The 19,657-nt window shown below is 40.7% G+C and overlaps 1 protein-coding gene across 5 annotated transcripts in view; it reads left to right on the forward strand.

Annotated features, from left to right (window-relative positions):
- LOC110524593 (volume-regulated anion channel subunit LRRC8C) overlaps positions 1 to 11,775 on the forward strand; it is a 29,510-nt gene extending 17,735 nt beyond the window's left edge. For 4 of the 5 annotated variants that reach the window (XM_036978428.1, XM_036978431.1, XM_036978430.1 and 1 more), the window contains exons 3-7: positions 2,790 to 3,173; positions 3,340 to 3,938; positions 4,349 to 4,670; positions 7,461 to 7,823; positions 8,037 to 11,775. In XM_036978428.1, the coding sequence (XP_036834323.1) occupies positions 2,790 to 3,173; positions 3,340 to 3,938; positions 4,349 to 4,670; positions 7,461 to 7,823; positions 8,037 to 8,603 (2,235 nt within the window). In that variant the 3' untranslated portion in view covers positions 8,604 to 11,775. The remainder of the gene's footprint in view (positions 1 to 2,789; positions 3,174 to 3,339; positions 3,939 to 4,348; positions 4,671 to 7,460; positions 7,824 to 8,036) is intronic. The other variant, XM_036978432.1, reaches the window with a different exon arrangement.
- The last annotated feature ends 7,882 nt before the right edge of the window (positions 11,776 to 19,657 follow it).

Below are 19,657 nucleotides of genomic sequence, written 5' to 3' on the forward strand. Positions count from 1 at the left end.
GTGCCCATAGGGGCTCCATCTATAGTGGGGCAAAAAAATTATTTAGTCAGCCACCAATTGTGCAAGTTCTCCCACTTAAAAAGATGAGAGAGGCCTGTCATTTTTTTTTATCATAGGTACACTTCAACTATGACAGACAAAATGAGGAAAGAAAATCCAGAAAATCACATTGTAGGATTTTTAATGAATTTATTTGCAAATTATGGTGGAAAATAAGTATTTGGTCACCTACAAACAAGCAAGATTTCTGGCTCTCACAGACCTGTAACTTCTTCTTTAAGAGGCTCCTCTGAAAGTCACCCAGTAAAATCCTACTTGAGTAAAAGTAAAAAAGCATTTGGTTTTAAATATACTTAAGTATCAGAAGTAAATGTAATTGCTGAAATATGCTTAAGTATCAAAAGTATAAACCATTTTAAATCCCTTATATTAAGCAAACCAGACACAATTTAATTTTTTATTTACTGTCAGCCAGGGGCACACTCCAACACTCAGACATCATTTACAAACAAAGCATTCGTGTTTAGTGAGTCCACCAGATCAGATGCAGTAAGGATGACCAGGTATTTTCTCTGTAAGTGCGTGAATTAGACTATTTTCCTGTCCTGCTAAGCATTCAAAATGTAACGTATTTTTGGGTGTCAAGGAAAATGTATGGAGGAGAAAGTACATTATTTTCTTTGGAATGTAGTGGAGAAAAAGTACAAAAATATAAAAAGTACAGATACTCCAAAAAAATGACTTTACACCACTGCCTGGGACCAGTTTGTCAAAACACCACCCATGTGATAACTTCCATTAGTTTATATTGGTGAACTGCAGCCTTGTCAAATAAGACAGTGTACTAGCTCTAATTAATACATTTCCTGCCTTTATGTCTGAGTTTAGATTGGCAGAACCAGTGTTAACCTTCACCAAAGGGACATTTTAACAGAGAGAAGCCAAAGAATAGCTCTACACGCTAGCTACCACATATAGGGAGAGAAGGAGGGAGGGTAGAGAGAGACAGAGCAGGAGAATGAGTGAGAGTAAGAGAGGGGAGAGAGTGAGAGGGAAAGGGATAGTGAGAGTGAGAGAAAGTGAGCAAGATGAGAGATTGAGAGAGAGAGAGAGTATATATGGAGAGAAATAATTATGCTGCTCCTCTCTCCAGAGATTATACTCAGCAGGCCTGACTGTGTTTCTCCTTTCCTGCCCTGTACTGCTGCAGCACAACCATGAGGCTAATTTCCTCTGTCCCATAAACCACATGTCACTGATCTGGATCTATGTAAAACCTTTCGAAGCTGAAGAAGAAAACAATTACATTTGTTTTTTCTCACTATAATTACATCACCACAACTTGGGTCCATGATTCATATATGATCTCAATAGAAACAAATATCTATATGTTGTAAGTGTTTATAAAAGATGCAATGGCAGGTCAAAGCATAACAAATGAATTTGTTGGTACAGTATTGCATTAGAGTGAGTGTCTCCCTCTTCAGTCTGCGGTTGGCTAAAGCACTAATTGGTTATTTCCTGTCTGAGTCACATCTCTACCAGTGATGTCAGAGCAGAAAATGAGACATGGCCTGGTTTCCTGATAACAATGGAACATAGGCTTACGATTGTTTTAACGATGCATCATTCCTACAACAGCTAAAGATGTAAAATGCGTTTCCCCAACACCACATAGAGAGAACTTTCGCTAAATGCTCTCGGATCAGCTTACTCCATTCAAATTTTGCCATAACATTAGATTTACACTGCAATACTGATGACGGATCAGCTCCTAGAGATATTACCACATATGGCTTCAAATATCGAGTTGGCTTATAATGCTTACCCAATAAGAATGCGCTAAATTACCGATCGGGGACATCCTTGTGCACATGTTACACATGCAATACACTGAGTCATTAATTAGAGACCGTAGCCTATTGTCAAAATAGAACTCAATTGATTGAACATACTGTAGAATCTATTTCAATATGATTTGAAATATATAGGCCCATGTAACCTATTTATCTTCCTCTATGGGATTGGTGTCCCCTCCACTGGACGGTTGAGCTAACGTAGTCTAATGTGATTATCATGAGGTTGTAATTAACAAGAACATTTCCCAGGACATAGACATACAGTATCTGATATGGGTAGAAAGCTTTAATTTGTGTTAATCTAACTGCACTGTCTAATTTACAGCAGCTATTACAATGAAAGAATACCATGCAATTGTTTGAGGAGAGTGCATAGTTATTGTCACGACTTCTACCGAAGTCGGTCCCTCTCCTTGTTCGGGCGGTGTTCGGCGGTCGACATCACCGATCTTCTAGCCATCACTGATACATTTTTCATTTTCCATTTGTTTTGTCTTGTCTTCCTTCACACCTGGTTCCAATCCCATGAATTACATGTGTATTTAACCCTCTGTTTCCCATCATGTCCTGGTCGGAGATTCTGTAATAGCGTGTGTGTAGGTGGCAGGGAAGTCATGTGCAGGAGAATCGAACTTGGTATAAATGGAGTTGTTTAATAGACTTAACAAAACTCCATAACCAAAATTACAAGATAAATAAAAGTGGGGACAAGAGCACCAGTACATAATACACAAACATACAAACAATCTCCGACAAGGACATGATGGGAAACAGAGGGTTAATTACATTCAAACATTGTATAATCATCAGCACAACTGGACAGTTTTTGTGTTATGAAAACATTTGTTGTGACCTAACGAATGTTCTTGGAACTTTCACAGAAACAATTTTGGTTTACGGAGTTATTGTTTGTTCTTTATCTTCTTTCAGGTGAGGCAGGACAAAATCATCTGCCTTCCCCAAAAAATGACCATCTACAACCAAACAATACTTTTACCAAATAAAACTGCTGTGCAGCCGGATGTGCACGAGATGATGGGCCGGAAAACGAACCTGGACTTCCAGCAGTATAGCTTCATCAACCAGATGTGCTACGAGAAAGCTCTGCACTGGTACGCCAAGTACTTCCCTTACCTAGTCCTCATACACACCCTCATCTTCATGGTGTGTAGCAATTTCTGGTTCAAGTTCCCAGGCTCCAGCTCTAAGATAGAGCATTTCATCTCCATCTTGGGAAAGTGCTTTGACTCCCCCTGGACTACCAGAGCTCTGTCTGAGGTGTCTGGAGAGAACCCAGAGGAGAAGGTATTGTTGGTATGTGTTTGTATGTCTTGTATGTATTTACTGTGTGTGGGTGTGTGCATGCGTAAAATTATGTTTTGTCCAGGATTAGGCTCAATCTGTATCCCAGAAAACATCCCTATATTGTATATATTTGAAATAAAATGCATTAATCCATTAATTCATGAATTGATTCAAGGACATCAAGAAGAGTAGGGCGATCCTCAATGTGTCTGTAGAGGGGAACCTGGACAACCTGGAGAAGACCCAGTCCCTCAAATCCATTCCAGAGAAGATCGTAGTGGACAAGCCCACAGCCAGCGCCCTGGATAAGAAGGAAGGAGAACAGGCCAAAGCTCTATTTGAGAAGGTGAAGAAGTTCCGCCTGCACGTCGAAGAGGGGGACATCCTCTATGTTATGTATGTTCGCCAGACTGTTCTCAAAGTGTTCAAGTTCCTCCTCATCATCGCGTATAACAGTGCTTTAGTCTCTGAGGTACAGATCACAGTGAAGTGCAGTGTGGACATACAGGACATGACGGGATATAAGCATTTCTCCTGTAATCACACCATGGCCCACCTGTTCTCTAAGTTGTCGTACTGTTACCTGTGCTTCGTGGCTGTGTACGGATTCACCTGCCTCTACACTTCCTATTGGCTCTTCTACCGCTCACTGAAGGAGTACTCCTTTGAATACGTGAGGCAAGAAACGGGAATCGATGACATCCCAGACGTGAAGAATGACTTTGCCTTCATGCTGCACATGATCGACCAGTATGATCCACTGTACTCCAAAAGGTGCAAAACTTTTTCTTAAATTAGACAATTGTAAATTCTTTCAAGTGATTCAGCTCTTTGTTGTTATTGATAAGTATGTAATGCCTCCAGTTATAAAATAAACTATTCATGTGCTAATGCATAGCTGCCCTCTGCTCCAACCCATTGAAGGGGTTATTGTGTTACTATTTTTCCTTTAGTTTATTTAGCACATTTTTCAAACTTACTTTTTAAATACTCTGCATTGTTGGTTAAATGGCTTGTAAGTAAGCATTTCATGCTAAGGTCTACACTTGTTTTATTCAGCGCATGTGACAAATATGATTTTGATTTGAATAAAGCAGAAGAAAAGTTTCCATTGCACATCATTTTACATTGTTTTTTGGACAATAAAGTAATCTTCTTATTCTCTCTTTCGGTCTCTCTCTCAGGTTTGCAGTGTTCCTGTCTGAGGTCAGCGAGAACAAACTGAAACAGCTGAACCTGAACCACGAGTGGACACCAGAGAAGCTGCGTCAGAGACTGCTGACCAACCACAATGACAGACTGGAGCTGCAGCTGTTCATGCTGTCTGGGCTCCCGGACACCATCTTCGAGGTGACAGAGCTCCAGTCCCTGAAGCTAGAGATCATCAACAACGTAACCATCCCAGCCTCCATCGCCCAGCTGGAAAACCTCCAGGAGCTGTCTCTGTATCAGTGTTGCTTAAAGATCCACACCACAGCCACTTCCTTCCTCAAGGAGAAACTCAAGGTATGCTTTTCTGGTAGTGAATTTGGTGTGGCATGGTTTTTTATTTCTCTTGACATTGTTTTCTGTTTTTGTCTCGTACAGTATGTGTGTCAGCATTCCGTCTCAAACCACCCAGTTTATCATGCAGAATATACTATAGTAATTTCTGCAGTGTTTTGCGGACTGTAGTGTTTTTGATGACATTACTGTAGTATTTACTGTAGTGTTTTTGATGACATTACTGTAGTATTTACTGTAGTGTTTTTGATGACATTACTGTAGTATTTACTGTAGTGTTTTTGATGACATTACTGTAGTGTTTTTGATGACATTACTGTAGTATTTACTGTAGTGTTTTTGATGACATTACTGTAGTGTTTTTGATGACATTACTGTAGTATTTACTGTAGTGTTTTTGATGACATTACTGTAGTATTTACTGTAGTGTTTTTGGAGTCAAGTATTGTTATGAACCCAATAACTAGCCTATGGATATTGATGCACTCGCTTTGTCTAGAGGTCCTAGGCCTAGTTATAGAGCCTTCAAAAGTTATTCACACCCCTTGTCATTTTCCACATTTTGTTGTTACAAAGTGGGATTCAAATGGATTTAATTGTTATATTTTGTCAACGGTCTACACGAAATACGTGATAGAAGAAAAATTCAAACATTTGTAAAGATTTTTTTTTTTGCTAATTATTCTTTTCAAAATTCAACCTCTGACAAATTGGTTGTTGATTGTTGTTAGTTAACCACTTTGAATTGTAAGCAGATTTAAGTCAAAACTGTAACTCGGCCACTGATGAACGTTCACTGTCTTCTTGGTAAGCAACTACAATGTAGATTTGGCCTTGTGTTTTAGGTTATTGTCCTGCGAAAGGTAAATTAGTCTTCCAGTGTCTGGTGGAAAGCAGACTGAACCAGGTTTTCCTCTATGATTTTGCCTGTGCTTAGCTCCATTCTGTTTTTGCTTTTTATCCTGAAAAACTCCCCAGTCTTTAACGATTACAAGCATACCCATAAAATGATGCAGCCACCGCTATGCTTGAAAACATGGAGATTGGTACTCAGTAATGTCTTGCATTGGATTTGCCCCAAACTTAACACTTTGTATTCGGCACAAAAAGTGAATTGCTTTGCCACATTTTTTGCAGTATTAGTTTAGTGCCTTGTTGCAAACAGGATGCATGTTTTAGAAAATGTGCATTCTGTACAGGCTTACTTCTTTTCGCTCTGTCAATTCGATTAGTATTGTGGAGTAACTACAATGTTGAACCATTCTCAGTTTTCTCCTATCACAGCCATTAAACTCTGTAACCGTTTTAAAGTCACCATTGAGTGGTTTCCTTCCTCTCCGGCAACTCCGTTAGGAAGGACGCCTGTATCTTTGTAGTGACTGGAAGTATTGATACGCCTAGCAATAGGTGCCCTTTTTTGCGAGGCATTGGAAAACCTGGCTGGTCTTTGTGGTTGAATCTGTGTTCAAAATTCACTGCTCGACTGAGGGAACTTACAGATAATTGTCAGTGTGGGGTACAGAGATGAGGTAGTCATAAAAAAATAATGTTAAACACAATTATTGCCATGCAACTTATTTTGTGACTTGTTAAGCATGTTTTTACTCGTGAACTTATTAAGGCTTGCCATAGCAAAGGGGGTATATACTTTTTGACTCAAGACATTTCAGCTTTTCATTTTTTATTAATTTGTAAAAAATGTTAAACATAATTTCACTTTATGGGGTATTCCAGTGACCAAAACATACTTTTATCAAGTTCATATTCCGGCTGTAACACAACAAAATGTGAAAAGTCAAGGGGTGTGAATACTTTCTGAAGGCACTGTACAAGGTCTGTAACCTGAAGGAATATGTGCATCTATGTGAGTAATCAGTGTATGCGCCTCGGTGTTGAATGTACTCTACCGTTCAAAAGTTTGGGGTCACTTAGAAATGTCCTTGTTTTTGAAAGAAAATCTTTTTTTTTGTCCATTAAAATAACATCATATTGATCAGAAATACAGTGTAGACATGGTTAATGTTGTAAATGACTATTGTACCTGGAAACGGCAGATTTTTTTATGGAATATCTACATAGGCATACAGAGGCCCATTATCAACCACCATCACTCCTGTGTTCCAATGGCATGTTGTGTTAGCTAATCCTAGTTATTCATTTTAAAAAGGCTAATTGATCATTAGAAATCCCTTTTGCAATTATGTTAGTACAGCTGAAAACTGTTCCCCTGATTAAATAAGCAATAAAACTGGTCTTCTTTAGACTAGTTGAGTATCTGGAGCATCAGCATTTGTGGATTTGATTACAGGCTCAAAATATCCAGAAACAAAGATCTTTCTTCTGAAACTCGTCAGTCTATTCTTGTTCTGAGAAATGAATGTGCGAGAAATTCCCAAGAAACTGAAGATCTCATACAACGCTGTGTACTACCTTCACAGAACTGAGCAAACTGGGTCTAATTAGAATAGAGAGGAGTGGGAGGCCCCGGTGCACAACTGAGCAAGAAGACAAGTACATTAGTGTCTAGTTTGAGAAAGACGCCTCACAAGTCCTCAACTTGCAGCTTCATTAAATAGTACCCGCAAAACACCAGTCTCAACATCAACAGTGTAGAGGCGACTCAGGGATGCTTTTAAAATTCAACATTTGTGTACAATTTATACTTAAAATATCAAAGGGACTCAAAAGGCACTCAATTTATTGTAACACCCCATGTGTATTTTGTCTGCTGTTGTCGTTGACATTTAATTTCCACACAGGGATTAATGAAGTATCTATCGATCTCTATCTAAGGTGCTCAGGGTAAAGTTTGATGACAGCAGGGAGCTGCCTCATTGGCTGTACCACCTGCGGAATCTAGAGGAACTCTACCTCTTTGGCTCATTGAGTCCTGACGCTTCGAAGAATGTGGGTCTGGAGTCCCTGAGGGAGCTGAAGCACCTGAAGACACTCTCGCTCAAAAGTAACTTTACAAAGATCCCCCAGTCCATCGTAGATGTGTCCAGCCACCTGCAGAGGCTGTACATCTACAATGATGGCACCAAGCTGGTGATGCTCAACAACCTGAAGAAAATGGTGAACTTGACTGAATTGGAGCTGGTGCACTGTGACCTGGAACGCATCCCACATGCTGTCTTTAGCCTCACAAACCTACAGGTATGATATACCATACTATGACTGCCTGATATGATCGTCTACAGTGTCTCAAAACTCTGAGCAGTCAGCCTACAGGCGTGATTTACTATAACTGCCTGCTATGATTGCATAGTGTCACACAACTAGGGTTGCAAAAAAATATATGTATGGCCAATTGCTGTAATTTTGTGGAATGACACTTATAATAAAAATGTTTTACTCTTAACTCTACAGGAGTTGGACCTGAAGGAAAACAACCTGCGCTCCATTGAGGAGATAGTCAGCTGCCAACACCTCCACAAGCTGACGTGCCTGAAACTCTGGCACAACAGTATCTGCTACATCCCTGAGCACATCAAGAAGCTTGGCAGCCTGGAGCGCCTCTACTTCAGCCACAACAAGATAGAGATCTTGTCCCCGCACCTGTTCTTATGCAACAAGCTTCGTCACCTGGACCTGTCCAACAACGACATCCGGTTCATTCCGCCAGAGATTGGCGTCCTACAGAGTCTTCAGTACTTCTCTGTCACGTGCAACAAGATCGAGAACCTCCCAGACGAGCTCTTCTTTTGCAAGAAGCTCAAAACCCTCAAGCTGGGCAAGAATATGCTGTCTTTGCTCTCACCAAAGATCTCATACCTGGTTCTATTAACACACCTGGAACTGAAGGGCAACCATTTTGAGCTCCTGCCTCCAGAGCTGCGGTTCTGCCGGGCGTTGAAGCGTGGCGGTCTAGTGGTGGAGGACATCCTGTTTGAAACCTTGCCTTCGCATTTCAGAGACAAAATGAAGGCTGAGTGAAATGCTTTACAGTATCTGTGCAAAAGGCCCTGCCATACACTAGCTTCCTGTCCAGGGGGTGTACTTTCACATCAAGCTGCCTTACATAAACAGGAGATTGGCTTCTGCCATATGGGCCATTCCGGCTTGGACAAGCCAATTTACATGTCTGTGCAAAAATAAAATGCCAATCTTGTCTTAATCTGACAATCATAGTCGACCAAAATGGTAGATTTTACTGTATACTTAGCTCATCATGATCAAACTCTAAACACTATATACCCTCAGTTCGTAATGGGGAACAGTTATGATATTCATTGGTGTATGTTTTTGAGTATTATGTCTAAGTGTTGCTATATAACAGAAGGAAATATGGCTTTATGTTGTAATTTAATGGTTCTTAACAATATAATTAGTCACAGGCAAGGTATACTTAGCCCTGGTACCAGCCTATTTGTGCCAGAGGACAACAAATGCCCACTTTCATTGAAGCCACGGAAGTTCATGGCTGACTGCAGTTTTGCAGGCATTGATAGCAAAAAACAGGATCCCCATTATAGTGAATGAAAAAATGTCAATCTTCGTGGTCAATGCGCTATTGCATCTTCACATAGGAATGAATGGTGTCATGTGATGGCTGTCTTTGTCCATTCATATATACAGTCATTGATTTGTGCAACATTCGACTGCTTGTACTCGTAATGTTTTGCATGACATGGAGTGGCAAGGAGTGGAATGATAGCATAAACAGATATGGGACCAAGCTAAGGTATACTGTCCATCAGATGATATCAATTACTAGATTGCTTGTTCTTGTATTTATTACACTGTAATGTATTGTGTAGTTTGTCTAGCACGCTTCATTCAACATAAACTGGATGGATTGCAGGCTTATAATCAGAAAATTAGAATGCATACTAGAATGGAAATTGTTAAGAATTCTCTAGTCTGTGGGGTAAAAGTGGAGAGAAGCATTCAAGGCAGTTGTGTCCTCTAGCCATCTCTATGGTCACTTGAGGACAGATGGCATTCATGACAGGTGTGCCCTCTAACCAGCTCTATGGCCAGATACAAAAACGGGCAGGTTTGAGGGCACCTCCTTTCTATTCCGGCAGAGAAGCGAAACATCCCACACCCACATTTTTCCTGATCTAGGCGGGGCCACTCTGGTCTACTTATTGCCCTCACCCTGCGGAAGGGGTGCCCCAGAGACTGTAGGGAAAGGAGATATCTCACTGGCTTTTTTTTTTGGGTCGCGGAGGGTGGAGCGAGTGGGATAGGGGACAATCAGTAGACCAGCGACAGCTGTTCCCTCTCATGTGAGCATGCCAGATATTATAGAGGCAGTGAGCTCACACTGGAAAGCATGCTTAAAGTATTTTTAGCATATTTGAGCATATTAACGTATGTGCTACTGTGCATCTGCTGGTATGTGAATGTCTTTTGAATGCATCAATGTTAACTCTTTAGGGACTATTGTGATGAGTCCAAAGACCAACATTGGAGTGAATCTGACTTTTGTCTGAGAATATTTTTTGATGATAAGTGTTACATAGTTAATTGGTGGTAGTTTTTTATAAAATACTACATTTATTAGTGGGTCTTATGCTTGTGGAAGGCTTATATTGAGCCTAAATATAATTTTGCTGACTATTTAAAATGCAGTGTATTTTACCATTAATTGTACAACAAAGCATATTTAGAGAAAACATTTTTAAAAATTGAAAGATATATATATCGGGAATCACCCACAAGTTTAAAAAAAAATCGAGATATAATTTTTAGGCCATGCCCAGCCCTAACTTCAAGTAGTAGAAGAAGAAAATGTACTACTTCAAAATGGAGATACCCTCAATGGCGCTTCCCATAGTCCACTCTTCAGTACATGACACACTCACATCAGGCAAGGATGCACAGGATTCTTGGAGGCAGAAAGACCCCATCGTCAACTGCGACCATTTTTGTTTATAAGTAATATCTAGATTTACGTCTAAACAAAAACCCTACTTTGGGTTCTTGTATGCTTACAATGTTGTTTTGATTATTGCATGAACAGTCGTTAAGATTATATTTGTTTGTGACCTTAGCAAAAATACCTATTTGTATCCAGCTAGAATGCTAACACCCATTTTAATGGTTGAAGTTGAGCTTTTTAAGTATAATGCAGTTTTTACATTATATTAAGCAAAACATTCATACGAGTCTTAAAATCAAATTTTAATCCTAAAGTTGTCTGAAATGTACTCATAAGCAACATGTCAAGGCTTCTTTTGCTGGTGCTCTATGAGAACTCCCCCGTGTTCTGCAACCAATATAATACATGGTGGATTATATTTTTCCTTTTGGAAATGTGTTTTTTGCGTATCCCAACTCCCCCTGATACACCCTCGGAGAGTGGGGTCATGGCCATTATCAACGGCAACCTTGGCGCAATTAGGGTTAAGTGCCTTGCTCAAGGGCACATCCACAGATTTCTTTCACTTTCTAGGTTCGGTTACCCTAGGTTCGGTTAGCCTCTCACAGACGACATAATGGGATATATACAATGTTTCATCCTCTAACTATCTCTATGGTACCAACACCAAGTCAAGTAGCCATTTTGATTAATTTATCTGTTTTTTCTGTTACATGTAGTTGCTAATTGACACAACTTAAATCACTGTACACACCTTTTGAGCGTTTGCTTATATTATGCTAATTAAGGCCTCTTTTTTGTGGCTATTGCATTGCTGCTTGAAATCTTTTCGTGAGCTTTATATTGTTTGATTGCCTGCCATATGCTATGCTATGTAGCCACCGCTAGCTTGCTCTAGCTTTTGTCTTCTATGCCACATGCTATTGCAGCCTCTTGGCCATGAGATTTGTTGCATTGCTGCACTAATTATGTATAACTTTACTCATTTACATTGTATTTGTATATTGTCATTGCATTGATATTCATATTATACCAGTTAACAGCCACATAATTATGCACATTATTGCGTGTTATTATTTGTACCTTTTTACTTTTGTAGATAAACCACACATACATACCTACCTACCAGTAACTCGAGACCTCGGGGCTATAAGGTTCTGTCATTTTGGTTCAAATAAACTCAGCAAAAAAAGAAACGTCCTATCACTGTCAACTGCTTTTATTTTCAGCAAACTCAACATGTATAAATATTTGTATGAACATACGATTAAACTGAGACATAAACTGAACAAGTTCCACAGACATATGACTAACAGAAATTGAATAATGTGTCCCTGAACAAAGGGGGGAGGGGTCAAAATCAAAAGTAACAGTCAGTATCTGTTGTGGCCACCAGCTACATTAAGTACTGCAGTGCATCTCCTCTTCATGGACTGCACCAGATTTGCCAGTTCTTGCTGTGAGATATTACCCCACTCGTCCACCAAGGCACCTACAAGTTCCCAGACATTTCTGGGGGGAATGGCGTTAGCTCTCACACTCCGATCCAACAGGTCCCAGACGTGCTCAATGGGATTGAGATTCGGGCACTTCGCTGGCCATGGCAGAACACTGACATTCCTGTCTTGCAGGAAATTACGCACAGAATGAGCACTATGGCTGGTGGCATTGTCAAAAATCAAATTTTATTTGTCACATACACATGGTTAGCAGATGTTAATGCGAGTGTAGTGAAATGCTTGTGCTTCTAGTTCCGACAATGCAGTAATAACCAACAAGTAATCTAACTAACAATTCCAAAACTACTGTCTTATAAACACAAGTATACGGGGATAAAGAATATGTACATAAAGATATATGAATGAGGGATGGTACAGAGCGGCATAGGCAAGATACAGTAGATGGTATCGAATACAGTATATACATATGAGATGAGTATGTAAAAAAGGGGCATAGTTAAAGTGGCTAGTGATACATGTATTACATAAAGATGCAGTAGATGATATAGAGTACAGTATATACTAATACATATGAGATGAATAATGTAGGGTATGTAAACATATTAGGTAGCATTGTTTAAAGTGGCTAGTGATATATTTTACATAATTTCCCATCAATTCCCATTATTAAAGTGGCTGGAGTTGAGTCAGTGTGTTGGCAGCAGCCACTCAATGTTAGTGGTGGCAGTTTTAACAGTCTGATGGCCTTGAGATAGAAGCTGTTTTTCAGTCTCTCGGTCCCAGCTTTGATGCACCTGTACTGACCTCGCCTTCTGGATGATAGCGGGGTGAATAGGCAGTGGCTTGGGTGGTTGTTGTCCTTGATGATCTTTTTGGCCTTCCTGTGACATCGGGTGGTGTAGGTGTCCTGGAGGGCAGGTAGTTTGCCCCCGGTGATGCGTTGTGCAGACCTCACTACCCTCTGGAGAGCCTTACGGTTGTGGGCGGAGCAGTTGCCGTACCAGGCGGTGATACAGCCCGCCAGGATGCTCTCGATTGTGCATCTGTAGAAGTTTGTGAGTGCTTTAGGTGACAAGCCGAATTTCTTCAGCCTCCTGAGGTTGAAGAGGCGCTGCTGCGCCTTCTTCACGATGCTGTCTGTGTGGGTGGACCAATTCAGTTTGTCTGTGATGTGTATGCCGAGGAACTTAAGACTTGCTACCCTCTCCACTACTGTTCCATCGATGTGGATAGGGGGGTGTTCCCTCTGCTGTTTCCTGAAGTCCACAATCATTTCCTTAGTTTTGTTGACGTTGAGTGTGAGGTTATTTTCCTGACACCACACTCCGAGGGCCCTCACCTCCTCCCATGCTGGAGGGTCATGTCAGGATGAGCCTGGGAAGAGGATGTCTTCCCTGTAACGCACAGCATTGAGATTGCCTGAAATGACAACAAGCTCAGTCCGATGATGTGGTGACACACCACTCCAGACCATGACGGACCCTCCACCTCCAAATCGATCCCGCTCCAGATTACAGGCCTCGGTGTAACGCTCATTCCTTCAACGATAAACGCGAATCCGACCATTACCCCTGGTGAGACAAAATCGCGGGTTTCTGCCCATAGGCGATATTGTTGCCGGTGATGTCTGGTGAGAACCTGCCTTACAACAGGCCTACAAGGCCTCAGTCCAGCCTCTCTCAGCCTATTGCAAACAGTCTGAGCACTGATGAAGGAATTGTGCATTCCTGGTGTAACTCGGGCAGTTGTTGTTGCCATCCTGTACCTTTCCCCCAGGTGTGATGTTCGGATGTACCGATCCTGTGCAGGTGTTACACGGCGGCAGGGTAGCCTAGTGGTTAGAGCGTTGGACTAGTAACTGGAAGGTTGCAAGTTCAAACCCCTGAGCTGACGAGGTACTGCCCCTGAACTGGCAGTTAACCCACTGTTCCTAGGCTGTCATTGAAAATAAGAATTTGTTCTTAACTGACTTGCCTAGTTAAATAAAGGTAAAAAAAAAAAAAAAAAAACGTGGTCTGCCACTGAGAGGATGACCAGCTGTTCGTCCTGTCTTCCTGTAGCGCTGTCTTAGGTGTCTCATAGTACGGACATTGCAATTTATTGCCCTGGCCACATCTGCAGTCCTCATGCCTCCTCGCAGCATGCCTAAGGCATGTTCACGCAGATGAGCAGGGACCCTGGGCATCTTTCTTTTGGTGTTTTTCCATTCAGGGTCTCAACCTACTGTGAGAGTTAGAATAGTAACATTTCTAATTTGGTTGTGCATCACCCGTTTTTTCATGTTATGTCAGTCACTCCATTAACCCATGTTCGGCTAAAATATTTTAGATTGGTAAGTTAGTGTATCCACTGACCTACAGTAAACTGCCCCCTTTTATTTTGTTTGTCACTCTCGACTCTGATATCATTAAAAAAGGCAAAATGTGTAGAATTGCAGGAAATTATCTGTAGCCCTTTCCTGCAGTCGAATTACTTAGTGGCCTCATGGGCGGACTGTTATTCATATTTTTCAGAATTTCAGAATTAATAAACATTATTTTTTTTTAAACAGAACATCCAGTGTTTCTATGTCAAACGGGTTGTTATATTTCAGTCATCTGTGATTGTATATAAAAATTCTCAAGATGTAGTACATTTCAACTCTATGTCTGACAAGGTACAGGTTTCTTCTTTTTTTAAGCCCATAACCATGTGTGTGAGGTGTATACTTTTGTTTCAAAGTAGATTTGTTTAAGTCTACCAAAAAACACTCGCTATGACCCTGATTCAGCCCACTGCAGTAAAAGGTTAAAGGGGAACTTCACCTGCTGATTTCACTTTGTTTATTTGGCTTGCTCTTCAAGAAATGTTGGCGGCCCATGACAGAAGCCAAACGTGAGTTAGCTTGGGGGTGTGGTTTGATGTGGGTATTTCTTGGGTGTGTCCTGTTCCGGACCGATCGTGATTTGGCTCAAACATTTGACCGAACCAAATATGAACCAATCATAAACATCAATGTCAGTAAGAATTTGTTCTTAACTGTCTTTCCTAGTTAAATAAATAAATCTATGTTTCACAATTTTGGTCAGCAAAGTACAGCACATCAGAGTACATTTACAGTACAGTAAAGAAAATAAGAGTATAATACAGCAACATACAATAGAGCACAGTAAAGTATAGTTCAACAGTCCAGCACAGTAGATTATAGTACCGTATTCAGGGGAGAGCGACTGCCCCCTCATTCAAACCACGGAAGTTCAAGGCCAACTTTTGTACTGCAGACATTGTTATCAGAAAACAGGATCCCCCATTATAGTAAATGGAAAAATGTCAATATTAGTGGTCAATCTTCGTGTAAATAAAATTTGTTTTCGAGACAATCATGGTACCAATAATTTATTCTAATACACCAGATTATCTTTTTGACCTGCACTGTTGGAGCTTGGAGTTTAAGAATATCACTGTACCATGCAATTAGTTCTGCGACCCTGTGCATGTGACTAATAAAGTCCTCTAATCTAATCCGATGTATGTGCTTGAACAAATTATTTTAAAACCTCACACAGAATAAGTAATAATAATAATTTATGATTTAGTTGCTAATGGCTGCCTGCAGTACCCTGGTCGGCTTTCAACTTGAGTTACTCAATGAGCGGGAGCAGCACTGAGCTAGCCTGCAATGGCACTTTCTGAAGTAGCTCAAACTACGCATGTTATGTTTCTATGAGAAGCCATCTTAACCAACTTCATTTGGCTTCAATGCACAATTGAGTCTTCACATAAGAGTGAATGGTGTCACGTGATCAATGGCTTTGTCCATTCATATATACAGTCATTGATTGCATTGTATCCTGCCTTACTCTAATGTACTCTACTCAATATGTCTTTTCAACTTTTATTCAGAACCGGAAATTAATCTGATTTAAACGTCCGGAAAATACATATTTCCAGTATCCGGAAAATATGTATTTTCACCTTTCATTAAAAAACTAAAATTAACCTAACTTCAATGTCTGGAAAAATATACTGAACAAAAATATAAACGCAACATGTAAAGAGTTGGTCCCATGTTTCATGAGCTGAAATAAAATGTCCCAGAAAAGTTCCACATGTACAGTTGAAGTCGGAAGTTGACATGCACCTTAGACAAATACATTTAAACTAAGTTTTCACAATTCCTGACATTTAATCTGAGTAGAAATTCCCTGTTTTAGGACAGTTACGATCACCACTTTATTTTAAGAATGTGAAATGTCAGAATAATAGTAGAGAGAATTATTTATTATTTCATCACATTCCCAGTGGGTCAGAGGTTTACATACACTCAATTAGTATTTGGTAGCGTTGCCTTTAAATTGTTTAACTTGGGACAAACATTTTCGGGAGGCCTTCCACAAGCTTCCCACAATAAAGTGAATTTTGTCCCATTCCTCCTGACAGAGCTGGTGTAACTGAGTCAGGTTTGTAGGCCTCCTAGCTCGCACATACATTTTCAGTTCTGCCCACACATTTTCTATACGATTGAGGTCAGGGCTTTGTGATGGCCACTCCAATATCTTGACTTTGTTGTCCTTAAGCCGTTTTGCCACAATTTTGGAAGTATGCTTGGGGTCATTGTCCATTTGGAAGACCCATTTTTCGACCAAGCTTTAACTTCCTGACTGATGTCTTGAGATGTTGCTTCAATATATCCACATAATTTTCCATCCTCATGATGCATCTATTTTGTGAAGTGCACCAGTCCCTCCTGCAGGAAAGCACTCCCACAACATGATGCTGCCACCCTCGTGCTTCACAGTTGGGATGGTGTTCTTCGGCTTGCAAGCCTCCCCCTTTTCCTCCAAACATAAAGATGGTCATTATGGCCAAACAGTTTTATTTTTGTTTCATCAGACCACAGGACATTTCTCCAAAAAGTACGATCTTTGTCCCCATGTGCAGTTGCAAACCGTAGTCTGGCTTTTTTATGGCGGGTTTGGAGCAGTGGCTTCTTCCTTGCTGAGGGGCCTTTCATGTTATGTCAATATATGACTTGTTTAACTGTGGATATAGATACTTTTGTACCTGTTTTACCAGCATCTTCACAAGGTCCTTTGCTGTTGTTCGTCGATTGATTTGCACTTTTCGCACCAAAGCACGTTCATCTCTAGAAGACAGAACGCGTCGCCTTCCTGAGCAGTTTGGCGGCTGCGTGGTCCCGTGGTGTTTATACTTGCGTGCTATTGTTTGTACAGATGAACGTGGTACCTTCAGGCGTTTGTAAATTGGTTCATCCTAGGGAACATTCTCGTGGAGGTCTACAATTTGTTTCTGAGGTCTTGGCTGATTTCTTTTGATTTTCCCATGATGTCAAGCAAAGAGGCACTGAGTTTGAAAGTAGGCCTTGAAATACATCCACAGGGACACCTCCAATTGTCTCAAATGATGTCAATTAGCCTAGCAGAATCTTCTAAAGCCATGACATCATTTTCTGGAATTTTCCAAGCTGTTTATAGGCACAGTCAATTTAGTGTATGTAAACTTCTGACCCACTGGAATTGTGATACAGTGAATTGTAAGTAAAATATCTGTAAACAACGGTTGGAAAAATCACTTGCCATGCACAAAGTAGATGTCCTAACCGATTTGCAAAAACTATAGTTTGTTAACAAGAAATTTGTGGAGTGGTTGAAAAGGGAGTTTCAATGATTCCAACCTAAGTGTATGTAGGCTTCCGACTTCAACTGTACATAAAGCTTATTTCTCAAATATTCTGTGCTCAAATTTGTTTACATCCCTCTTAGTGAACATTTCTCCTTTGCCAACATAATCAATTTACCTGACAGGTGTGGCATATCAAGATGCTGATTAAACAGCATGATCATTGCACAGGAACACCTTGTGCTGGGGACAATAAAAGGCCACTCTAAAATGTGCAATTGTGTCACATAGCACAATTCCACAGATGTCTCAAGTTTTGAGGGAGTGTGTATTTAGCATGCTGACTGCAGGAATGTCCATCATCAAATTCCTTAATTTCTCTATCATAAGCCACTTCCAACATCTTCTAAATTAATTTGGCAGTATGTCCAACCGACCTCACAACCGCAGACCACGTGTAACCATGCCAGCCCAGGACCACCACATCCGGCTTCTTCACCTGCGGGATCGTCTGAGACCAGCCACCCAGACAGCTGATGAAACTAAGGAGAATTTACATCTGTTTTTGGAATATATGCCTTTTAGATGTCTTTTCAGCATCATTTTTTGCTTACTAGGACTTTTCTAGTGTTCCTGGGCGTGTAGGAGGAGGTTGGTCTCGCCTAGGGCAGCAGAATGTACAGGACCGGGCCTGTTTCTAGTCTACATTAATGTGATAAATGTTGTCTCCTGTGAACTGGAGCTAGACGTTGACACTACTAGCCTTCTTTGCCTCAGAAGCTGCTACTTCATGGCACTAGTATTCCACAAAATGTGCATTCTATCTGACACAAACTGTTTACATTTTCATTAATAGATATCATCAAGACCAGAACCACTTTCCGACCACATACCAACCCTGTATTACTACGCATTTGTCACTAGTAGTATAAGTGTGCGGTACTACACCCCCTTTTCATTCTTAAGGATATCAATAAACATTCATGAAAAATATTATTTTGGCTAAATAAAATCATGACAAACTGTCATAATTTCAAATAAAATACTAACTTAATGTTTCTATTCAGCGTGAAACAGATATATGATTTAACTCTGTTCTTCTGCTTACTTTTTCTCCCTACGTTCACTTCAGAACACTTGTAATAATGAGCATTCTTTTCACATTCAGTTCCGTTTTTTTCAATGTCTCTTCTCTCTTTTTTTCAGTCTTTTCATGAGAGTATATACATTTATATTTAGCTTTCTTTTCAAAGTGATTTTTCATGAGAGAATGGAAGGAATAAGGCTATAGAGTCAGAGGTTACTGGCACTTAACCCTTTGGTGGAGTTCGATCTTTACCACCAGCTCAACTCAACTGGACCTCGAAGCCAGTGCCACTGGGTTTTTTCATTGTTCCCCTCTAATCAGGCACTGATTTAGACCTGGGACTCCAGATGGTTGTAATTAATGATCAGGTTGAACAGAAAAACAGCAGGCTCCAGAACTCATAGGGGATACCTAGTCAGTTGTACAACTGAATGCCTTCAACAGAAAATGTGTCTTCCGCATTTAACCCAACCCCTCTGAATCAGAGAGGAGTGGGGGGCTGCCATAATCGACATCCACAGCGCCCAGGGAACAGTGGGTTAACTGCTTTGCTCAAGGGCAGAACGACAGATTTTTACCTTGTCAGCTTGAGGATTTGATCCAGCAACTTTTCGGTTACTGGCCCAACGCTCTAACCACTAGAATACACCTGATTTATACCTTACCAGTGGTTTGATTTCTTTGCCATTTCTGGTGTGTGTGGTGCTTGTAGTGGATGAGAGCTCTGTGTTCTCTGGAAATGTAAGTCAGTGTACACGTTGTGTTGCTTGGTGTGCTTCTCAGGTATCTCATGTTGCGTCTACTGCTGACCTAATAACGATCCGATGGTGTAAGACCATGGCTCACTTGTCTGGGCCAAGACTACAGCTGGATGCCATCCTTGTGGACACTCCATGTGCACTGTAGCACCTGGTAGCAGCTCTGGGAGCTCTGGGAGTGGTTTTGCACCTTTGTTATAGTAGTGGTTTAATTAACCCACATACAAATGACAACA

The sequence above is a fragment of the Oncorhynchus mykiss genome, chromosome 5 (genome assembly GCF_013265735.2).
Source record: "Oncorhynchus mykiss isolate Arlee chromosome 5, USDA_OmykA_1.1, whole genome shotgun sequence".
Taxonomy (NCBI): Eukaryota; Metazoa; Chordata; class Actinopteri; order Salmoniformes; family Salmonidae; genus Oncorhynchus; species Oncorhynchus mykiss.